Raw genomic sequence first — 21,075 nt, forward strand, 5'->3', positions numbered from 1 at the left:
CCCCACACCCTAGCAACTCTCAACCTTGGATCAAACTACAATATGTTGGAAGAGGTATTACTGAAAAGAGCTTGAAAGGGCAGCCTAAAAGGCAGAGGGTACAGAACATGGGCCATGTCCCTGTAAAGGGGACATGGTTCATAATATTGTGAATCAAGGGGCTGGTTCACAATACTGGTTATGATGTTCAAAACTGTCAATCAAAGAGAGGTGCATTATTATATATTTGCTTGTTGCTATTGCTTTTCTGATTAGAAGATACAGAGTCACTTTAGGTAACTTCCATTTAATTTAATATTTATTTTCATTTTATATCCAGGTCACATTTTCTACATTAAAATATAATCATGCTGACTCCCCCCACCCCCTATACCCTCAGAGAAAAAAAGTGAAGAACTTTACACAACTTGAAAGAAAGATGGAATGCACAGAGAAGTTGCTACTGCACCCAAGTAACAAAGAACACAGAGAGACCAAACAGTAGACATGTCAGAAGTGCACAGAAGACAGCTCAGGACGCGCAGCAGGAAGGAGGAGGAATTAAAAGACTAAAGCTTTTAAATGCTATCACTTGTGCCACAAGATTACCATGAAAAGGCAGATAGGTCAGAAAGCAGAACCAATTAGGGGATTTTCCAAAGGCTGCTATCTAACAGAGTTTAAAATATCCATAGATTATATATATATATAAAAGTTTCCATACACAGAAGAGCTTTCTCTTCCCCACCTTGCCTTTAGCATCCGGTCAACACTTCAGAAACTTAAAACCACTGTTAGCATGTCCGAATGTAGAACCGATATAGGTTTTTTCTTTCTTAAAAAATTGTATCCCAACTCTTTCCAACCAAGAATTCTATTAATTATTTTCATTATGATTCCTCTGCATGGAAACCCAGTAAGGGATCATCAAGACAGGGCATCTCACTACTATCAGATCAATGCCAGTTGGGCAAAAGCTGCATGATTCTGTGTTACTCAGAGGGAGGGAGAACAGTAAGACACAGGAGTTGAAACTTATCCGCACCAAAGAGGAAAAGGAAACTCCTTTTCTAACCTATTCATTAAATAGGAAACAGCAGGTGGACAGGAAAAGCCATCTGCTTAGAGCAGACCCAGAGGCACACCAAAGTCTAAAAACAAGCGCTCAGGAAAGCGTCTCGGCTCGGAGAGGAAGCGTCTTTCAGACCCTATCTTGTCCCTAGTTTGGAGATCAAAGCATTGTAACTTCAGATAGTGATACTCTGGAGGGGGTGGACAGGGAAGGTCTGAGAGACCCACATAATGAGGACACTAGGCAGCTAACTACACCACTACGTACAAATACACACATCAGTAAGAAAACCTCACCTCCAACCCTCAGCTACTTTAAACAAAGCACTGCAGTTCCAGGCTTTCGAAACAGGGGATATTTTAAAGTCTGTTAGCAATTTAAAACATTGCAACACTGGCACAATATGTTACCTATTCTTTGTTTTTAATTACAGGGTAACACAGTAAACTCCAACACAAAGGTGGGGATGGGGGAGTGCAAAAGGAATAAAGAAAACAGAACCAGTATTTCACAAGAGCATCGAGCCAGCGATGAAGTAGCAGCTAATGCTTTGCAGAGTCTCGAGGGTAGAATTCGCTCAAGGTGCTCTGAGGGATTCTCTTCAGCATTACTTTGGGGAAGATTCGGAGCAGTTGCCAGCCAATGTCCAAAGTCTCATAGACAGTGCGGTTTTCGTAAGGACCTTACAAAAAATTGAGATTAGATGAATAAAGGCCAAGTGCTTCCAACTTATCAGCGTTATTCAAAATTTATTGTTATGGGTCTAGCACTGTGAGCAGGAAGTATAAAAAAGAAACACAAAGCAGTCAGGCCTCCCAGGACTGGATGTGACCAAATGTGGAAATGAGGGTCTAGACAGTAAGTACCCCTGGGAATCAGAGAAAAGGGAGAAAGCTCGCAGGCGAGACGTTGGGCGCGTGCGTGCGTGCGTGCGTGTGTGTGTTTAACAACGGGTGGGATCTAAAAACACTCCACGGAATAATGGCAACTAGACCCAGAGTTTTGTCCAGAGAGTAGTGAGAAAAGCAGTTTCCCAGCAACACAGGCTGACCTGAAGGAGGCTAGTACAGATACCTAGAAGGCCTTAAATGCCAATGAAGCACCTGAATAGGTCCACGTGAAAGTTTTCAAACTTGCTATTGCTATTATTATTTTTAATAGCAGCATCATTCTTATCCTGCAAATAAATCTCATTTTTTAACTAAGGAGTTAGAGTGGCTAGAGTTCTGCATTCTTTTCTCTACCAGAATAATTTTTATTTTTTTAAGATATTAAGGTTCTGCATAAATTTTTTTTTTTTTTTTTTTTTTAGAAAACCCAACAATCATATGTTCTGGGGATTTTAATAGTACTTAAAAAATGTATCACACAAATAGAAAAGTGCACAAATCCTAAGGGTGCAGCTGATGCATTATTCCAAAATAAACACATCGTTTGTAAGTATCACTGAGGTCAAAAATAGAGTTTACCAGCATTAGCAGGGGTGGCAGGGAAGAGACCAAACAAAACAGCTTGAAAGCCCTACACATGCTATGTAATAAAAACCATTATAGACTTTTTAACAGAAGGACAATCAATAAAATTAATACTAAATTTACCCCGGCAATGGCACATAGAGAGTCAGGGAGACTGGTGAAGATGCTCGCACTAACAGCCAAGGATGATGGGACAAAGGTCTGGACTAGGTCTTGGGACACAAAGAGTGGTCAGAGATCAGCAGCTTCAACATCGCCCAGGAACTTTTCAAAATACAGGCTCTCTGGCCCCACCCACACCTACCGAATCAGAATCTGCACTTCAACAAGATCCCTGGTAGATTCAAAAGCATATTCAACTTTGAGAAACACTGGCCTAAGTGTTTTTAATAGGAATGAAAAGAGAACAGGATAAGATGTTTCAAAGGAGAACAATGCAAATTAGCAAATATTTGATGACTGGAGAATAAATGAAGAGGCTTAAGAATGCCCAATTCCTGAGCTTGGGCTAACTAGGGTAATGGTCATGCCAGAGGTAGACAGAAATTGAAAAGGGAATTGCTAGGCAGGTGGTCAGTTGGGAAAAGACTTTGGTTCTCACCACGCTGAGCCAGAGAGGATGGTGGCATAAACACAGGCTTCCTAGCTGGAGATGTGGGATTAGAGCTTCAGAAAGAGGGTCAAGGCTCATACATAGCAAGTTAGTCATCAGCATAGGGGAAAAAAGCACAGAAAGAACAGGTAATTAAGCCTTTGGGAACATTAACAATTAAGAAGCAGGAAGATAAGAAATCAGGAGGATGAAAACAGAGGGACTGGGAAAGTCCAAAACCCCCAAAGCCAGAGGAGAGCATTGCAGAGAGGTTAAGAGCGAGGAGAAGTGGCAATGGAGGTAGGAGAGCAGAAGGCCGGTTGTAAGGAAGATAAAAAATAAGACAGGAGCTAAATAAATGGATAAAGAAATTGAAGGTAGAGGGGAAGGAACCAGAGGGCTAAGAACGAAGACATGGCAGGCGCTGGAAGAACCTCTTCTCTAATCAGAAGGAGAATTGTATGGAGACCAATGTAAATTCTCTCAGACTAGGAAAGAAGTCCTCAAAACTGCATATGAGGGGATTAACCAAGATGGCGGAGTAGAAGGACGTGTTCTCACTCCCTCTTGCGAGAGCCCAAGAATCAAAACTGGCTGCTGGACAATCATTGACAGGAAGAACCTGGACTTCACCAAGGAGGATACCCCACATCCAAGGACAGAGGAGAAGCCACAGTGAGACGGTAGGAGGGGAGCAATCAGAGTAAAATCAAATCCCATAACTGCTGGGTGGGTGACTCACAGACTGGCGAACATTTATACCACAGAAGTCCACCCACTGGAGTGAAGGTTCTGAACCCCACGTCAGGCTTCCCAACCTGGGGGTCCGGCTACGGGAGAAGGAATTCCTAGAGAATCAGACTTTGGAGCCTAGTGGGAATTGATTGCAGGACTTTGACAGGACTGGGGGAAACAGAGACCCCACTCTTGGAGGGCACACACAAAGTAATGTGTGCATCGGGACCCAGGGGAAGGAGCAGTGACCCTGGGGGAGACTGAACCAGACCTACCTGCTGGTGTTGGGGGGTCTCCTGCAGAGGCGAGTGGTGGCTCTGTTTCACCGGGGGGATAAGGACACTGGCAGCCGAGGTTCTGGGAAGTTCTCCTTGCCGTGAGCCCTCCCAGAGTCTGCCATTAACCCCACCAAAGAGTACGGGTAGGCTCCAGTGTTGGGTTGCCTCAGGCAAAACAACCAACAGGGAGGGAACCCAGCCCCACCCATCAACAGTCAAGTGGATTAAGGTTTTACTGAGCTCTGACCGCCACAGCAACAGGGAGGGAACCCAGCCCCACCCATCAACAGTCAAGTGGATTAAGGTTTTACTGAGCTCTGACCGCCACAGCAACAGTCAGCTCTACCCACCACCAGAGCCTCCCATCAAGCCTCTTAGATAGCCTCAACCACCAGAGGGCAGAGAGCAGAAGCAAGAAAAACTACAATCCTGCAGCCTGCGGACCAAAAACCACAGTTACAGAAAGATAGAGAAGATGAAAAGGCAGAGGGCTATATACCAGATGAAGGAACAAGAAAAAACCCCAGAAAAACAACTAAATGAAGTGGAGATAGGCAACCTTCCAGAGAAAGAATTCAGAATAATGATAGTGAAGATGATCCAGGACCTCGGAATAAGAATGGAGGCAAAGATTGAGAAGATGCAAGAAATGATTAACAAAGACCTAGAAGAATTAAAGAACAAACAAACAGAGACGACCAATACAATAACTGAAATGAAAACTACACTAGAAGGAATCAATAGCAGAATAACTGAGGCAGAAGAACGGATAAGTGACCTGGAAGACAGAATGGTGGAATTCACTGCTGCGGAACAGACTAAAGAAAAAAGAATGAAAAGAAATGAAGACAGCCTAAGAGACCTCTGGGACAACATTAAACGCAACAACATTCGCATTATAGGGGTCCCAGAAGGAGAAGAGAGAGAGAAAGGACCAGAGAAAATATTTGAAGAGATTATAGTCGAAAACTTCCCTAACATGGGAAAGGAGATAGCCACCCAAGTCCAGGAAGCGCAGAGAGTCCCATACAGAATAAACCCAAGGAGAAACACGCCGAGACACATAGTAATCAAAGTGGCAAAAATTAAAGACAAAGAAAAATTATTGAAAGCAGCAAGGGAAAAACGACAAATAACATACAAGGGAACTCCCATAAGGTTAACAGCTGATTTCTCAGCAGAAACTCTGCAAGCCAGAAGGGAGTGGCATGATATACTTAAAGTGATGAAAGGGAAGAACCTACAACCAAGATTACTCTATCCGGCAAGGATCTCATTTAGATTTGATGGAGAAATCAAAAGCTTTACAGACAAGCAAAAGCTAAGAGAATTCAGCACCACCAAACCAGCTCTACAACAAATGCTAAAGGAACTTCTCTAAGTGGGAAACACAAGAGAAGAAAAGGACCTACAAAAACAAACCCAAAACAATTAAGAAAATGGTCATAGGAACATACATATCGATAATTACCTTAAACGTGAATGGATTAAACGCCCCAACCAAAAGACATAGACTGGCTGAATGGATACAAAAACAGGACCCATATATATGCTGTCTACAAGAGACCCACTTTAGACCTAGGGACACATACAGACTGAAAGTTAGGGGATGGAAAAAGATATTCCATGCAAATGGAAATCAAAAGAAAGCTGGAGTAGCTATACTCATATCAGATAAAATAGACTTTAAAATAAAGAATGTTACAAGAGGCAAGGAAGGACACTACATAATGATCCAGGGATCAATCCAAGAAGAAGATATAACAATTATAAATATATATGCACCCAACATAGGAGCACCTCAATACATAAGGCAACTGCTAACAGCTATAAAAGAGGAAATCGACAGTAACACAATAATAGTGGGGGACTTTAACACTTCACTTACACCAATGGACAGATCATCCAAAATGAAAATAAATAAGGAAACAGAAGCTTTAAATGACACAATAGACCAGATAGATTTAATTGATATATATAGGACATTCCATCCAAAAACAGCAGATTACACATTCTTCTCAAGTGCGCACGGAACATTCTCCAGGATAGATCACATCTTGGGTCACAAATCAAGCCTCAGTAAATTTAAGAAAATTGAAATCATACCAAGCATCTTTTCTGACCACAACGCTATGAGATTAGAAATGAATTACAGGGAAAAAAACGTAAAAAAGACAAACACATGGAGGCTAAACAATACGTTACTAAATAACCAGAAGATCACTGAAGAAATCAAAGAGGAAATAAAAAAATACCTAGAGACAAATGACAATGAAAACACGACGACCCAAAACCTATGGGATGCAGCAAAAGCGGTTCTAAGAGGGAAGTTTATAGCTATACAAGCCTACCTAAAGAAACAAGAAAAATCTCAAGTAAACAATCTAACCTTACACCTAAAGAAACTAGAGAAAGAAGAACAAACAAAACCCAAAGTTAGCAGAAGGAAAGAAATCATAAAGATCAGAGCAGAAATAAATGAGATAGAAACAAAGAAAACAATAGCAAAGATCAATAAAACTAAAAGTTGGTTCTTTGAGAAGATAAACAAAATTGATAAGCCATTAGCCAGACTCATCAAGAAAAAGAGGGAGAGGACTCAAATCAATAAAATCAGAAATGAAAAAGGAGAAGTTACAACAGACACTGCAGAAATACAAAACATCCTAAGAGACTACTATAAGCAACTTTATGCCAATAAAATGGACAACCTGGAAGAAATGGACAAATTCTTAGAAAGGTATAACCTTCCAAGACTGAATCAGGAAGAAACAGAAAATATGAACAGACCAATCACAAGTAATGAAATTGAAACTGTGATTAAAAATCTTCCAACAAACAAAAGTCCAGGACCAGATGGCTTCACAGGTGAATTCTATCAAACATTTAGAGAAGAGCTAACACCCATCCTTCTAAACTCTTCCAAAAAATGCAGAGGAAGGAACACTCCCAAACTCATTCTATGAGGCCACCATCACCCTGATACCAAAACCAGACAAAGACACTACAAAAAAAGAAAATTACAGACCAATATCACTGATGAATATAGATGCAAAAATCCTCAACAAAATACTAGCAAACAGAATCCAACAACACATTAAAAGGATCATACACCACTATCAAGTGGGATTTATCCCAGGGATGCAAGGATTCTTCAATATACGCAAATCAATCAATGTGATACACCATATTAACAAACTGAAGAATAAAAACCATATGATCATCTCAATAGATGCAGAAAAAGCTTTTGACAAAATTCAACACCCATTTATGATAAAAACTCTCCAGAAAGTGGGCATAGAGGGAACCTACCTCAACATAATAAAGGCCATATATGACAAACCCACAGCAAACATCATTCTCAATGGTGAAAAACTGAAAGCATTTCCTCTAAGATCAGGAACGAGACAAGGATGTCCACTCTCACCACTATTATTCAACATAGTTCTGGAAGTCCTAGCCACGGCAATCAGAGAAGAAAAAGAAATAAAAGGAATACAAATTGGAAAAGAGGAAGTAAAACTGTCACTGTTTGCGGATGACATGATACTATACATAGAGAATCCTAAAACTGCCACCAGAAAACTGCTAGAGCTAATTAATGAATATGGTAAAGTTGCAGGATACAAAATTAATGCACAGAAATCTCTTGCATTCCTATACACTAATGATGAAAAATCTGAAAGAGAAATTATGGAAACACTCCCATTTACCATTGCAACAAAAATAATAAAATACCTAGGAATAAACCTACCTAGGGAGACAAAAGACCTGTATGCAGAAAACTATAAGACACTGATGAAAGAAATTAAAGATGATACCAACAGATGGAGAGATATACCATGTTCTTGGATTGGAAGAATCAACATTGTGAAAATGAGTATACTACCCAAAGCAATCTACAGATTCAATGCAATCCCTATCAAATTACCAATGGCATTTTTTACGGAGCTAGAACAAATCATCTTAAAATTTGTATGGAGACACAAAAGACCCCGAATAGCCAAAGCAGTCTTGAGGCAAAAAAATGGAGCTGGAGGAATCAGACTCCCTGACTTCAGACTATACTACAAAGCTACAGTAATCAAGACAATATGGTACTGGCACAGAAACAGAAACATAGATCAATGGAACAAGATAGAAAGCCCAGAGATTAACCCACGCACCTATGGTCAACTAATCTATGACAAAGGAGGCAAAGATATACAATGGAGAAAAGACAGTCTCTTCAATAAGTGGTGCTGGGAAAACTGGACAGCTACATGTAAAAGAATGAAATTAGAATACTCCCTAACACCATACACAAAAATAAACTCAAAATGGATTAGATACCTAAATATAAGACTGGACACTATAAATCTCTTAGAGGAAAACATAGGAAGAATACTCTTTGACATAAATCACAGCAAGATCTTTTTTGATCCACCTCCTAGAGTAATGGAAATAAAAACAAAAATAAACAAGTGGGACCTAATGAAACTTCAAAGCTTTTGCACAGCAAAGGAAACCATAAACAAGACGAAAAGACAACCCTCAGAATGGGAGAAAATATTTGCAAATGAATCAACGGACAAAGGATTAATCTCCAAAATATATAAACAGCTCATTCAGCTCAATATCAAAGAAACAAACACCCCAATCCAAAAATGGGCAGAAGACCTAAATAGACATTTCTCCAAAGAAGACATACAGACGGCCACGAAGCACATGAAAAGCTGCTCAACATCACTAATTATTAGAGAAATGCAAATCAAAACTACAATGAGGTATCACCTCACTCCTGTTAAAATGAGGATCATCAGAAAATCTACAAACAACAAATGCTGGAGAGGGTGTGGAGAAAAGGGAACCCTCTTGCACTGTTGGTGGGAATGTAAATTGATACAGCCACTCTGGAGAACAATATGGAGGTTCCTTAAAAAACTAAAAATAGAATTACCATATGACCCAGCAATCCCACTACTGGGCATATACCCAGAGAAAACCGTAATTCAAAAAGACACATGCACCCGAATGTTCATTGCAGCACTATTTACAATAGCCAGGTCATGGAAGCAACCTAAATGCCCATCAACAGACGAATGGTTAAAGAAGATGTGGTACATATATACAATGGAATATTACTCAGCCATAAAAAGGAACGAAATTGAGTCATTTGTTGAGACGTGGATGGATCTAGAGACTGTCATACAGAGTGAAGTAAGTCAGAAAGAGAAAAACAAATATCATATATTAATGCATGTATGTGGAACCTAGAAAAATGGTACAGATGAGCCAGTTTGCAGGGCAGAAGTTGAGACACAGATGTAGAGAATGGACATATGGACACCATGGGGGGAAAACTGCGGTGAGGTGGGGATGGTGGTGTGCTGAATTGGGCGATTGGGATTGACATGTATACACTGATGTGTACAAAATTGATGCCTAATAAGAACCTGCAGTATAAAAAAACAAACAAAACAACTAATACTAAACTTTCATTGGGTTATTTGTATGGAAATATGTTAATATAAATGTTTCAGACATTACATGAAATTCCTAAAAATCTTATATTTGTATGGAAATATGTATGGAAATATGTTAATATAAATGTTTCAGACATTACATGAAATTTCTAAAAATCTTGTATTTGTATTTGTATGGAAATATGTATGGAAATATGTTAATATAAATGTTTCAGACATTACATGAAAAAAAAAAAAAAAAACTGCATATGATGCTGTTTCTATTCATAGGAAAATAGTAATCTTACCCTGAGCAATGAAGTTCCTCTCAAACTTCTGCAGAAATTCCAAGTAAAGCACATCATATGAGGTAAGGGCTTCTTCTCCAACTACGGCTTTCACGGCCTGCACATCCTTACCAATAGCATAGCATGCATACTAAAGAGGAAAAAAGGTTTACATGAACCTTTATAAATGGTAACGGTACTCTGGGCATTATAAGTGTATTGCTGTAGCTATCTTCACAGTATTTCACATTATTTCCAAACATAATTCACATATGCAAGTATTGGAAAGACTTTATTATACAGCAGTCTCACTAAGGAAGGAGTCTTCAGGCATGCAATACATAGACATTACTAACACTCTACAAAAAATACACTCCCTCAATATATCAATGAGCTTCCATTTTGTAGAGCATTTAAAAATCACAACTTACGCAATAGGAGAAATCCATCTCTAAATTCTATTCAAAAAAAAAATCTGGGTTATCAGTAGGTTTATTTATCATTTCTACTTTAAGGTCAAATGTAGTTTTCTTTAATTATGCTTGGTATACAATCTCAGGACTATAGAAACCAAGGATTTCATAGAATATACACAGCTGTATCCCTTAGCGTTCTGGTGATTGCCTAATATGTTAAACAAAAAATTAGTTAGAATAGTCTTTCAGAAATACTCTATGATAAAGGTTACTAATAAAAACTTAATCGTCTTATGCCTTTTTTATTTAAAAACTACCTCATACAGCATTAGAGGTGGGTTTCAAGCATGTGATCTTTAATCTTTGTCATGAGCAGTTATCCTTATGAAAAAGACTGTTTGGCTCTAATGAATGTTTCTGTATTCCAGTATTCTATATTATATATTCTATATTAAAATTCTACTTTGATGGGGGGAGAAGAAAAGTGATATGGAAGAAAGACAAGAGGTATAAGACAGCAGCATGAACTGAGAAAGTATTCATTTCTTTAAACACAATCCTGGAGAAAACATACGTACCAGCTGATTAGATACATCGGCGTGATCCTTTCTGGTCATACCTTCTCCAGTAGCAGACTTCATTCACCGAGACAACGAGGGCAGCACATTAATAGGCGGGTAAATCTTGGGTAAAAGGGGAAAGGGGAAAATATTATATTTAAGTACAAAATTCAAGCTTTACTGGTAGTAAAGGAGGATTTTGAAACTCATTTTTATTGCTTAAATTGCATAAAACTGCTACATTTGTTTCCTAGATGATTCCTAATATCTCTTCCTGGTAAGAAAAGGAAGTAAGAAACATTTTACAGGTTAAGATTTCTTTTTGAGAATCAAATCCAAAAAGTAAAATCTACAAAACAGTACAAGATTCTATTAAAAAACTGAATTTTCAACATCTGCCTACAATAGCAAATCCAAATGGTCTTCTGAACTCTGACTCATAAAATCACACATAAAAAGATTAACAATAATTTCATCTAAAAGCTGATATCAGAAGCTGGCATCTACTAAAGAACCGATAAAAAATCTGTTTTTGATTATTCAGTCATAAAAAAGAATGAAACCTTGCTGTTTGCAACATCATGGATGGACCTTTACGGCACTATGCTAAGTGAAATAAGCCAGACAGAAAAAGATAAATACCATATAATCTCACATATATGGGACCTTAAAAAACAAACAAAAAAATGTCAAGCTCACAGATAGAGAACAGACTGGTGGCTGCCTGAGGCAGGGGATGAGTGAGCCAAATGGGTGAGGGAGGTTAAAAGGTACAAACTTCCAGTTATCAAATGAGTAAGTCATGGGGATGGAACTTTCACAGCATGGTGACTATGTACGTTAATAATACTGTATTGCATATTTAAAGGTAGCTAGAAGAGTGGCTCTTCAAAATTCTCATCACAAGAAAAAAAGTGCTGTAACTATGTGAGGTGGTGGATGTTAAGTGGACTTATTGTGGTGATCACTCTGCAACATATACAAACATCAAATCATGACATTGTACACCTGCGACCAATGTAATGTTACCTCAATTATACCTCAATTAAAAAAATTTTAACAATAAAAGACAAAGAAAAAACTCTGAAAAGTCTGTTCTTGTATTAATAACAAAAGTGTGTGTGTTTAACAACGGGTGGGATCTAAAAACACTCCACGGAATAATGGCAACTAGACCCAGAGTTTTGTCCAGAGAGTAGTGAGAAAAGAAGTTTCCCAGCAACACAGGCTGACCTGAAGGAGGCTAGTACAGATACTTAGAAGGCCTTAAATGCCAATGAAGCACCTGAATAGGTCCACGTGAAAGTTTTCAAACTTGCTATTGCTATTATTATTTTTAATAGCAGCATCATTCTTATCCTGCAAATAAATCTCATTTTTTAACTAAGGAGTTAGAGTGGCTAGAGTTCTGCATTCTTTTCTCTACCAGAATAATTTTTATTATTATATATATTATTAGTATATGTGACCTGGAGGGAGTCACTCACTCTTTGAGACTTTGTTACAGGGAAGAACCAAATCTGACTACACGTTGCATCTGTTTCTTTGACTTTAACCTTTGCCTTCCGCTGCTTTTGTTCACTAAAAGGATACTGTCTGTACATAATGGCCTGCCTCGGGGAACCCTGTTCCTCTGCCTGAATGTTAAACCAAAGTGCCTTTGTTCAGGGAAACATACAGACTCTGTCCACCTGTGGATGGCTGCAATTAAAAAGAAATTAACACATCCCCTCCCTGAGGCTGGCCATTCCAGGGGATATTCGCAAAACTTATGGCCCTTTTACTTTACCTCCTCATCTCCTCCCCATCTCTGTGCTATAAAACAAACTGGCATCCAAACCCCGATAAGATGGTTATTTTGAGACTTTAGTCCGCCGTCTTCTCGGTCTGCTGGCTTTCCGAATAAAGTCGTATTCTTTCCCTCAATGCGTCATCTCTGATTTATTGGCCTGTCGTGCGGCAAGCACAGCAAGCTTGGACTCGGTAACAACCTTAGTTTATCCGGATGCGGGTGCTTTGTACCAGGTGAACTCTAAAGTTTTCCCTTCTGTAGATAAGTTTACCTCAACACGTTCCAGAAGGTAAAAGAATAATCTCTCCTTCTGCTTGATTAAAGTAAGCAAACATCTACCTAAAGTGCACTTAAAATATTTGCTTTCCAGACATTTATGTAATATATTCCGCCATGAAAATCTCAAGTTGTGGTCAATGTGTTGGAAAAAGTATGCACTTAATCAGTATTTCCAGTTTGGGTTTATGGCCTCTTGGTGGAAGCAACTCAGGAGAGTCAAAAGCAGAAAGAGATAACCATCTCCGTGTGTCCCACCACCTTCTCCTACAGCAAGAGGGAACCCACCTGCCCCATGGCTGAGCACAACTACACCACACAGGAACTCACAGCGCCTGGCCCTGAAATCATCCGAAACCCAGGGCCAATGCAGATCTGTGAAACTGGGTCCTAAATGCTGCTTTTAATTGACATGCTTTTGTTATCTGTCTTGTTTAGACAGCTGCAACGTAAGCATGATAGAAACATTGTTGAAATCAAGTATTTTTCAAACACATTGCTAAAGTTATAAGCTTTTACTTTTTTTTTTCCCTCCTGCTTGAAATATTATTAATCTAGGATGGAACACAGGTCACCCTTCCTGTGCAGCAAAAGTACAGCTCAAGTTTCTCAATACTCTTTCTTTCCCAATCTTTCTAAATGATCAGGAAGAAAACATTTTAGAAGACATCTGGGAACATATCTTTTGCTGGCAAAGATGTTGAAAACAGAGAAAAAGTCAGAAAAAAATTACTTCCAATGACATCAAGACCGTATTTTGAAATTGTTACCGACCAGGGTTCTTGGCGTCCTTAAACAATAAAAATTGATCAAAGGCCAGACAAGAAATTCAGTCAAGGCTTTATTGGGGCCCCTGCTGCAGCAGGGGGGAGCGAGAACAAACAACAGGGAGCGAGAACAAACAACAGGTTCCTTTGCTTGCGTGCTCCCTAAGCGGGGGCGAGCTTGCTGCTTATAACCTTATAACCTTTTTGGCACCAGGGACCGGTTTCATGGAAGACCATTTTTCCACGGACCGGCAGGGGGTGGGGTGGGGGGATGTTTCAGGCAGTAATGTGAGCGATGGGGAGCAGGAGATGAAGCTTTACTCGCTCCCCTGCCACTCACCTCCTGCTGTGCAGCCTGATTCCTACCAGGCTGCGGCCTGGGGGTTGGGGACCCCTGTTATATGGCGTGAGGGCAGGGGTGTGTCCAGGGGTCGGGCCAGAAGGGTGGCTTAGGTGGTTTGCCCACCGCTTAGGTGGTGTTGTGTGCAGGGGGCACGTGCAGTACCCTGCTTTTGCTCTGGGATCTTCAAAAGTGGCAGTTGGGTTTTTTGGTCTCTTTGTATCTTTTGTCCAGAATTTGCCCCAACTGGGTGTGCACGTCGTTATTTTTAGTCCCATACAGTTTCTTTGTTATTTTGTTGCTCGAGGAGAGGTGTGTCGAGGTGCAAGCACTGCAACACTGCAGCAAAGGGCCCCAGGTCCCAGCAAAGGGTCCCAGGTCCCAGCCTGTCTCAAAATCAATCTATGGCTGTTGAAAACAATACTAGAACACTGCAAATAAAAGTATGTTATTTGATACATGGCACAAATTTAGTTCTGACAAATGAATTGGCTTCTAAACTTCAAGAGTAACACAAAAGAAGAAAATGAAGTATGGTCAGTGTTATTAAGGAATGCCTCAAAGGAGTGCTGGGTAGTGGGCATATTCTATTAGCAGCTTCAAGGAATTAAATAAATTAATGAAATTAAAGGAATTAAAGTATTTAACTGTGAGTCTAGACTGTTTCAGGACTACTGGGAGAATAGCACTAACCCAGTGGCCTCCTGTATATGTTGAAAATAGTAATATGCAAATTGGGTCATTTGTACAAAATTTAGGAAGATTTCTCATTAAGAAGTTCCATTGACTTAAAGTGATCCCAATATGTGTTTAGTTCAACATTAAACTACTTCAAATGGTAGGGAATTCCTTTAACCTACTGTTATGTTGAAGCCCTAACCCCCAGTACCTCAGAATGTGACTGTATTTGGAGAAAGGGTCTTGAAAGAGGTGATTAAGGTAAAAGGAGGCCATTAGGGTGGGTCCTAATCCAATCTGACTGGTGTCCTTACTAGAAGAGGAAATCTGGACACAGAGAAGCACCAGGGAAGTGTGCACACGGAGGAAAGGCCATGTGAGGACACAGCAAGAAGACAGTCATCTGTCAGCCAGGGAGAGAGGCCTCAGAAGAAACCAACCCTGCCAACACCTCGATCTGGGACTTCTAGCTACCAGAACTGTGAGAAAAGAAATTTCTGTTGTTTAACCATCTGAATGTGGCATTTTGTTACTGCAGCCCGAGGAAAATAATACTCTTAGCTTCTGGATTGGCCTGTGGTGGCCTTGCTGAGTGACTTGGATCAGTGAGTCCCTTACGGCTCAGCCACAATCCGTTATACTCATGACCCTCAGGGTCTCACAAGGTTTGTATGCTAGGTGGGTGCCACGTTCGCTACCACTCTCTAAGTCTGCCTTATTTCCAAAGTAGTTTAAGTTTCTCCTCAGACCATCACTGACCAGTCTAGTTCTGGCAAGCAGAAGGCACTCGGTGGCATTGTGGAAATTCAGGAAGTTTTCAAGTTTAATTGTGTCTGCCAGTTGAATTCCCGGAAGAGTATGTGTCTGAGAAGGACCACGATGGTACCTCCTAGCTAGCTCAGACCATCCTTAACCACATTCCACACCGTCCGTGCCTAACAGACACTTGTTCACTGACTCAATTTTCAGGGCCAATTGGTCATTTCTAGGCCTTTCCATTCTTTCTAGCGCAGGCTCCTTGTTCTCTCCTATAGAGAGGGCCAGTCCAGAGGGGTCCTCTATGAGCCATCGCTCTTAAGGACTCAGGGAAATTACCCTGAGTCCTTAGTTTTGAAATGTGGCATCATTTATTTTTGAAATGTGACGGATTAAGCGCCTTACTAGGGAATGACCATTTCTTTTTTTTTTTTTTTTTTTTTTTTAAATTGATTAATTAACTTATTTTTGGCTGTGTTGGGTCTTCGTTTCTGTGCGAGGGCTTTCTCTAGTTGTGGCAAGCGGGGGCCACTCTTCATCGCGGTGCGCGGGCCTCTCACTATCGCGGCCTCTCTTGTTGCGGAGCACAGGCTCCAGACGCGCAGGCTCAGTAGTTGTGGCTCACGGGCCTAGTTGCTCCGCGGCATGTGGGATCTTCCCAGACCAGGGCTCGAACCCGTGTCCCCTGCATTAGCAGGCAGATTCTCAACCACTGTGCCACCAGGGAAGCCCTGACCATTTCTTAGGTAATGAATGAAGGGCCTTAGTCGTGCCCTCCTCGGGAGCAGAGCCTCCAGAGCTTCAGAAGGATTTGGTGTGTTCTGTCCACCTTAGCGCAGGACCATGCTGGTATTTTCATGTAAGAAACTAAGGGTGTTAAATCAGATCATCTTATTAAAATAATAGAATATAAGATTGAAGGTAAGAAAGACTGAAGGAAAGGAAGAAAAAAAATCAGAACCAAAAGAGATAACAGTGATAACATCGCAGGCCTGAGTCACCATCCTGAGAAAGGCTTGCTGGTGTCTAGGCACCTGAAATTTGGGAGGGCTTTCACCACTCCCAGAATTGATAAGAGTGGCTCACTGCTGCCTAAGATGTTTATGCAAACAATGTGGTTGGTGCTGAACACTTGCTTTCCTTCTGGAATCTGGGATTTTGATATGTACCAGGGAGAGGGTGCCTACATGACCATCCCCCATAAAAGCCTGGGCTCCTAGGCTGAGGCTAAGCTCCCCTGGTTGGCAACATTTCACACATGTTGTCCTCATGGCTGGAGGACTTAAGCGTGTCCTCTGTGGTTTCACTGGCAGAGGACTCGAGGGAGCTTGCCTCTGGTTTCCTCCAGACTTTGGTCCACTTGCCTTTTCCTTTGTTGACTGTACTTTGTGTCCTGCTGCTGTAATAAATCACAGCTGTGAATATAACCCTAGGCTGATTCCTATGAGTCCTTCCAGTGAATCATGGAGCCTGGGAGTGGCGTGGGGGACCCCAATACAGGAGTGATCACGGAGAACTGCCAGAGGCAAAGAACCCAGAGTGGAATGCAGCCTGGAGACATTCCCTATAGGACACAAGTCACCTCCATGAGAACTGCACAGAACAAGCTCTTAACATAGCGTCCTCCTTTCCACCTGTCACAGATGGGCCTTTCATAATAACAGGAGATCTGTTCTGCATTTCCACACTTTCAAGTAACAATCACAGGTCACAGGAAGACGCGTGACACAACATACTTATATATTCCAAGCGCTTTATCTAGTAACAGGGCAACTCTACGAGGCTTTCTCAAGATTTGGCTCTTTCGGTGATTTCATTGCTTCTGAGAATGAGATTATTATCTTGTGCTCAATAAAACATACAAACAGATAAATGTGTTAATGTCTGTACTAACTGTTGGATTTGGGTAGACTAGTATAGGCTATGTGTGGTAGGATTAATTCTTAGATTTGCCAAAGTCCAAAAGAAGAGAACCAGGTAAGCATCAAACTTCACACTTGTCATCACAAGAAAAAGAATGTGTAACAATGTGAAGTGATGTTTGTTAACGAAACTTATTGTGGTAATCATTTCACAATATATACATACATCAGATCATTACGTTGTACACTTTAAACTTACACAATGTCATGTGTCAATTACGTCTCAATAAAACTGGAAAATAAATTTCACGCTAATGGTAGACATCTTGAACAAAAATTCCATTTTTAAATAATTTGTGAGGAAGAGTGAAAGCCACTGAGCAACTAAACCCTTCTGAGACATTCCGTATGGATTTTTAACCTCTTTCAAGAGGCTAACTGTCCATTTTAATATTAGGGAAAAGTAGACAATCCTGCAACAGTGGAATGAAAAATTCCTCCATTCGAAATTTTCTTCTCAAATCAGAATATTTAGATTTATCCTACACTATGTTTGTAAGGGAAACATACTTACTACCACAAGATTTTGCTGTCATTTATGCAAAAAATAGTAGCTCTCTTACAGTGTTTGTCACAATTCCGATTTCAGAGGAAGTGTTAACCTAAATAGGATTTAGCCAAATATGTTTAAAAATAGGTCAAGATCGGGACTTCCCCGGTGGTCCAGTGATTAAGACTTTGCCTTCCAATGAAGGGGGTGCAGGTTCAATCCCTGGTCAGGGAGCTAAGATCCCACATGCCTCAGGGCCAGAAAAGCAAAACATAAAACAGAAGCAATATTGTAACAAGTTCAATAAAGACTTTAAAAATGGTCCACATCAAAAAGCTCTTTAAAAAAAATATATCAAGATCACACAGCTGTTTTTAAACTAATTGTGTATTTAAAGCTGTTTTGGTAGTTTTAGTGACAAAATAGAGATGCTTTTTTCTCAGCATTTTAAATTTGAGTTAGCAATACTGTTAAACCAAAATGATTAGGGTCATACGGTTCACACTGTAATTTCAAAATTAACTCTTACACAAGAGAAGTTAATCTTAGAATAGGACAAAGAAATATATATTTGAAAACTAAGTTTAAGTAAATGTGAAATAAGTCCTTTGCAACATATAATTGCCATTTCATAAGAAAAGTAAAAGGCTGTGTGTTAGTCAGAGCAGAGGTAAGACAATTCTCCATGGGTTTCTCACATTTCTGCACATCTTACAAACAGAAGCACCGACAGCCCTTTATTCTCAGCTATCTTTCCAAGGATGTTTAGATAGAAAACAGCCTTGTAAGATAATGTCTTCTTCCAGAGGTAAGGGCAAGCATGCTTACCTCCCAAAAGACTCTGATTCCCTGAACTCTTGTATTATAACCCACTGTGTGTGCAGGCATCCATCTGGGCCTGTCCACACAGTCCCTGTGTGACTCAGGGTCAAGGAGAACCAAGGCAAATATTCGGATGCCCATGCTGGCTGCAGTGGTTTACGAGTAACCAAGTAAGTAATAGAGTCCTTTGTTTCTGACCCATAAGTCTTCTGTCTTCTACCTGCATCCATGGAAAACGGCAGCTTAACTTGTTGCAAATAGGGCAAAATCTCAGATACTCCAAAGTTCTGGATGGAAAGATTAAAGTTCATCTCTCAGAAGACTTACTATAGAATGCATATGAAAAGGTCTATGACTAAATAATCTATTTATTTCAGGTCACTATGCAAACATTTATATATTTTAACATATTGATCTGCTCAATATGTTCAAATATATATGTATGTTTGTGCTCTTTTGTTTTTTATTGATGCATGATTAGAAATTCTTCTTTGTTTCCTTTTAAAAAATGGTATGTATTGCATTGTTTTTTGATGGAAAATAACAGTGAAAAAAAATGTAGTCTGTGGTCTCACTAGTCAGAAAATCCCTGGTGACATAAAAAATAAATAATAGACAGAGGCACACTTGGCTAGAAAATTCAAATAGTACAGAAAAGCTTAAAGAACACAGAAGCCACTCTTTCCAACCCAGCACCAACTTAACCATTTTTATGGTTTATTAAAATTGTCTGGGCTTCCCTGGTGGCGCAGTGGTTGAGAGTCTGCCTGCTGATGCAGGGGACACGGGTTCCAGCCCTGGTCTGGGAAGATCCCACATGCCGCGGAGCAACTAGGCCCGTGAGCCACAACTACTGAGCCTGCGCGTCTGGAGCCTGTGCTCCGCAACAAGAGAGGCCGCGATAGTGAGAGGCCCGCGCACCGCGATGAAGAGTGGCCCCCGCTCGCCGCAACTGGAGAAAGCCCTCGCACAGAAACGAAGACCCAACACAGCCAAAAATAAATAAATAAATAAATAAATAAATAATTAAAAATGAATATCTGCTTAAAAAAAAATTGTCTTTTACTTCTGCGTTTACTGCTTCCCATAAATCCTTTCTTTTCAGATTTTCTGGTAGGAAACTCCACAATCTAAGACAGAGAAGGCATCAGGTTCCTGGTTTAGGCACGGCGGCCACCATCCCTCTGCCATGAGATCCTTCTCATCATTAACAATGTTCTAGGGAAGCTGCAGCTTAGGTTCCAGGCACTGGGGGAAATGTAAGCAAATACTTCCTCCTTCCTCTTCCCAACAGGGAAGTGTGCTGGGCCCACAAGACTCCAGTCCCTGTCACCTGGGGACACCCTCCCCTTTTCTCTTCCAAAAGGGAAAGAGAAAAAGATCTACCATGGCCATAGTTAATCTTCTGAAGAGCAGATCAGGAGCTTATTTTTGCTTTAACCATTTAGAAGCAGGATCAACTGAAGTCACTATTGTGAACTGATTACCATTCATTTTTAATTAAAATGAGACATAATAAAAAGCATGCATCTCGTTAACTATATGTCACATTTGCTCAGCTCTAAATTTTGCTACACCATATTCTATTCATGTAAGTTCAGTCTTTGAGTTTGTTTCTGCAGTAAAATTTCCACCTACATAAAATTTTACAGAATTGAAGAAACATGTTATGTGTACAGCCAGATCTTTATCATTTCGAAATGTTTATATCCATACTTCAGTATGCTTTGATGATCTTATTTTTAACCTCAGAGTACAGGTTGGACTCTTTAGATATGCAGATTAATCTATGATCTTGTGATTTCAGAGTCACAGGCAATGATGGTATCATTCACCAACCAATTGCTAGTGTCAGGAAGCAGACTTTTCTTCTGCCCTATTAGGTTTAGTAATTAGGGGCCTGCAAATTAAAATGACAAAAGATAGTTTAACAGGAGAAGAAGTTTATTCACATATATGGGAGCTAACAAGAGAAGTAACTATCTCACTAAATGTTTAAAGTTAGAGGTTTATATATCTAACTTAGCAGAGAAAAGGAAAGTGGAAGAAAGGACTTCTATTCTTTTAGAAGAATAAATGAACGATAAGTAATTTTGTGATTATTTTGTGTCTGCACGTTCAAGGGGTCTTTCCTTCTTCTATGCGAATCTCCCCAGAGAGGGGATTTGTGGTAGGTTTACTCTTGATTTCTCTCCTGGGAGTAGACCTGTCTTGAAGAGGGAATCATAGAAGCCTCATTTCTCAGAAATGTCTGCTTTTAGTCAAATAAGGAAAGCTCTTTCTGCATCTGTTGATTCCCAAATGTTTTGAGATTAAAATAATCTCCATACAAACTCTGAGGGTCCAACTGGGTCTCTAGGCATTCCTCCCTATATGTCCTCACTTGTAATGCTG

General features: G+C 40.2%; 2 protein-coding genes across 5 annotated transcripts in view; both read right to left on the reverse strand.

Moving 5' to 3' along the window:
* Positions 1 to 21,075, reverse strand: part of LOC309664388 (low-density lipoprotein receptor-related protein 12-like) — a 147,209-nt gene that overhangs the window by 38,551 nt on the left and 87,583 nt on the right. The window lies entirely within an intron of this gene.
* Positions 1,451 to 19,101, reverse strand: LOC309664482 (V-type proton ATPase subunit B, brain isoform-like). Of its 2 annotated transcripts, none has more exons than XM_082470003.1 (4): positions 18,880 to 19,101; positions 10,857 to 10,961; positions 9,884 to 10,013; positions 1,451 to 1,733 (listed from the first exon to the last, which is right to left on the reverse strand). In XM_082470003.1, exons 2-4 carry the CDS (start codon positions 10,917 to 10,919, stop codon positions 1,594 to 1,596), a joined length of 333 nt encoding a protein of 110 aa, XP_082326129.1. In that variant the 5' UTR covers positions 10,920 to 10,961; positions 18,880 to 19,101; the 3' UTR covers positions 1,451 to 1,593. The 2 variants fall into 2 exon arrangements, with proteins under 2 accessions (XP_082326129.1, XP_082326128.1); XM_082470002.1 differs by lacking the exon at positions 18,880 to 19,101 and adding an exon at positions 12,679 to 13,275.

This window comes from Balaenoptera physalus (assembly GCF_965194825.1).
Source record: "Balaenoptera physalus genome assembly, chromosome: 7".
Classification (NCBI taxonomy): Eukaryota; Metazoa; Chordata; class Mammalia; order Artiodactyla; family Balaenopteridae; genus Balaenoptera; species Balaenoptera physalus.

Excerpts from the sequence above, each read along its gene's own strand:
- LOC309664482 (XM_082470003.1), bottom strand. The coding sequence starts at position 10,919 with ATGAAGTCTGCTACTGGAGAAGGTATGACCAGAAAGGATCACGCCGAT. Across the intron at positions 10,014-10,856 it reads CCGATGTATCTAATCAGCTG|TATGCATGCTATGCTATTGG; the intron begins GTACGTATGTTT and ends TTTCCTCTTTAG. Across the intron at positions 1,734-9,883 it reads GAGGAACTTCATTGCTCAGG|GTCCTTACGAAAACCGCACT; the intron begins GTAAGATTACTA and ends ATTTTTTGTAAG.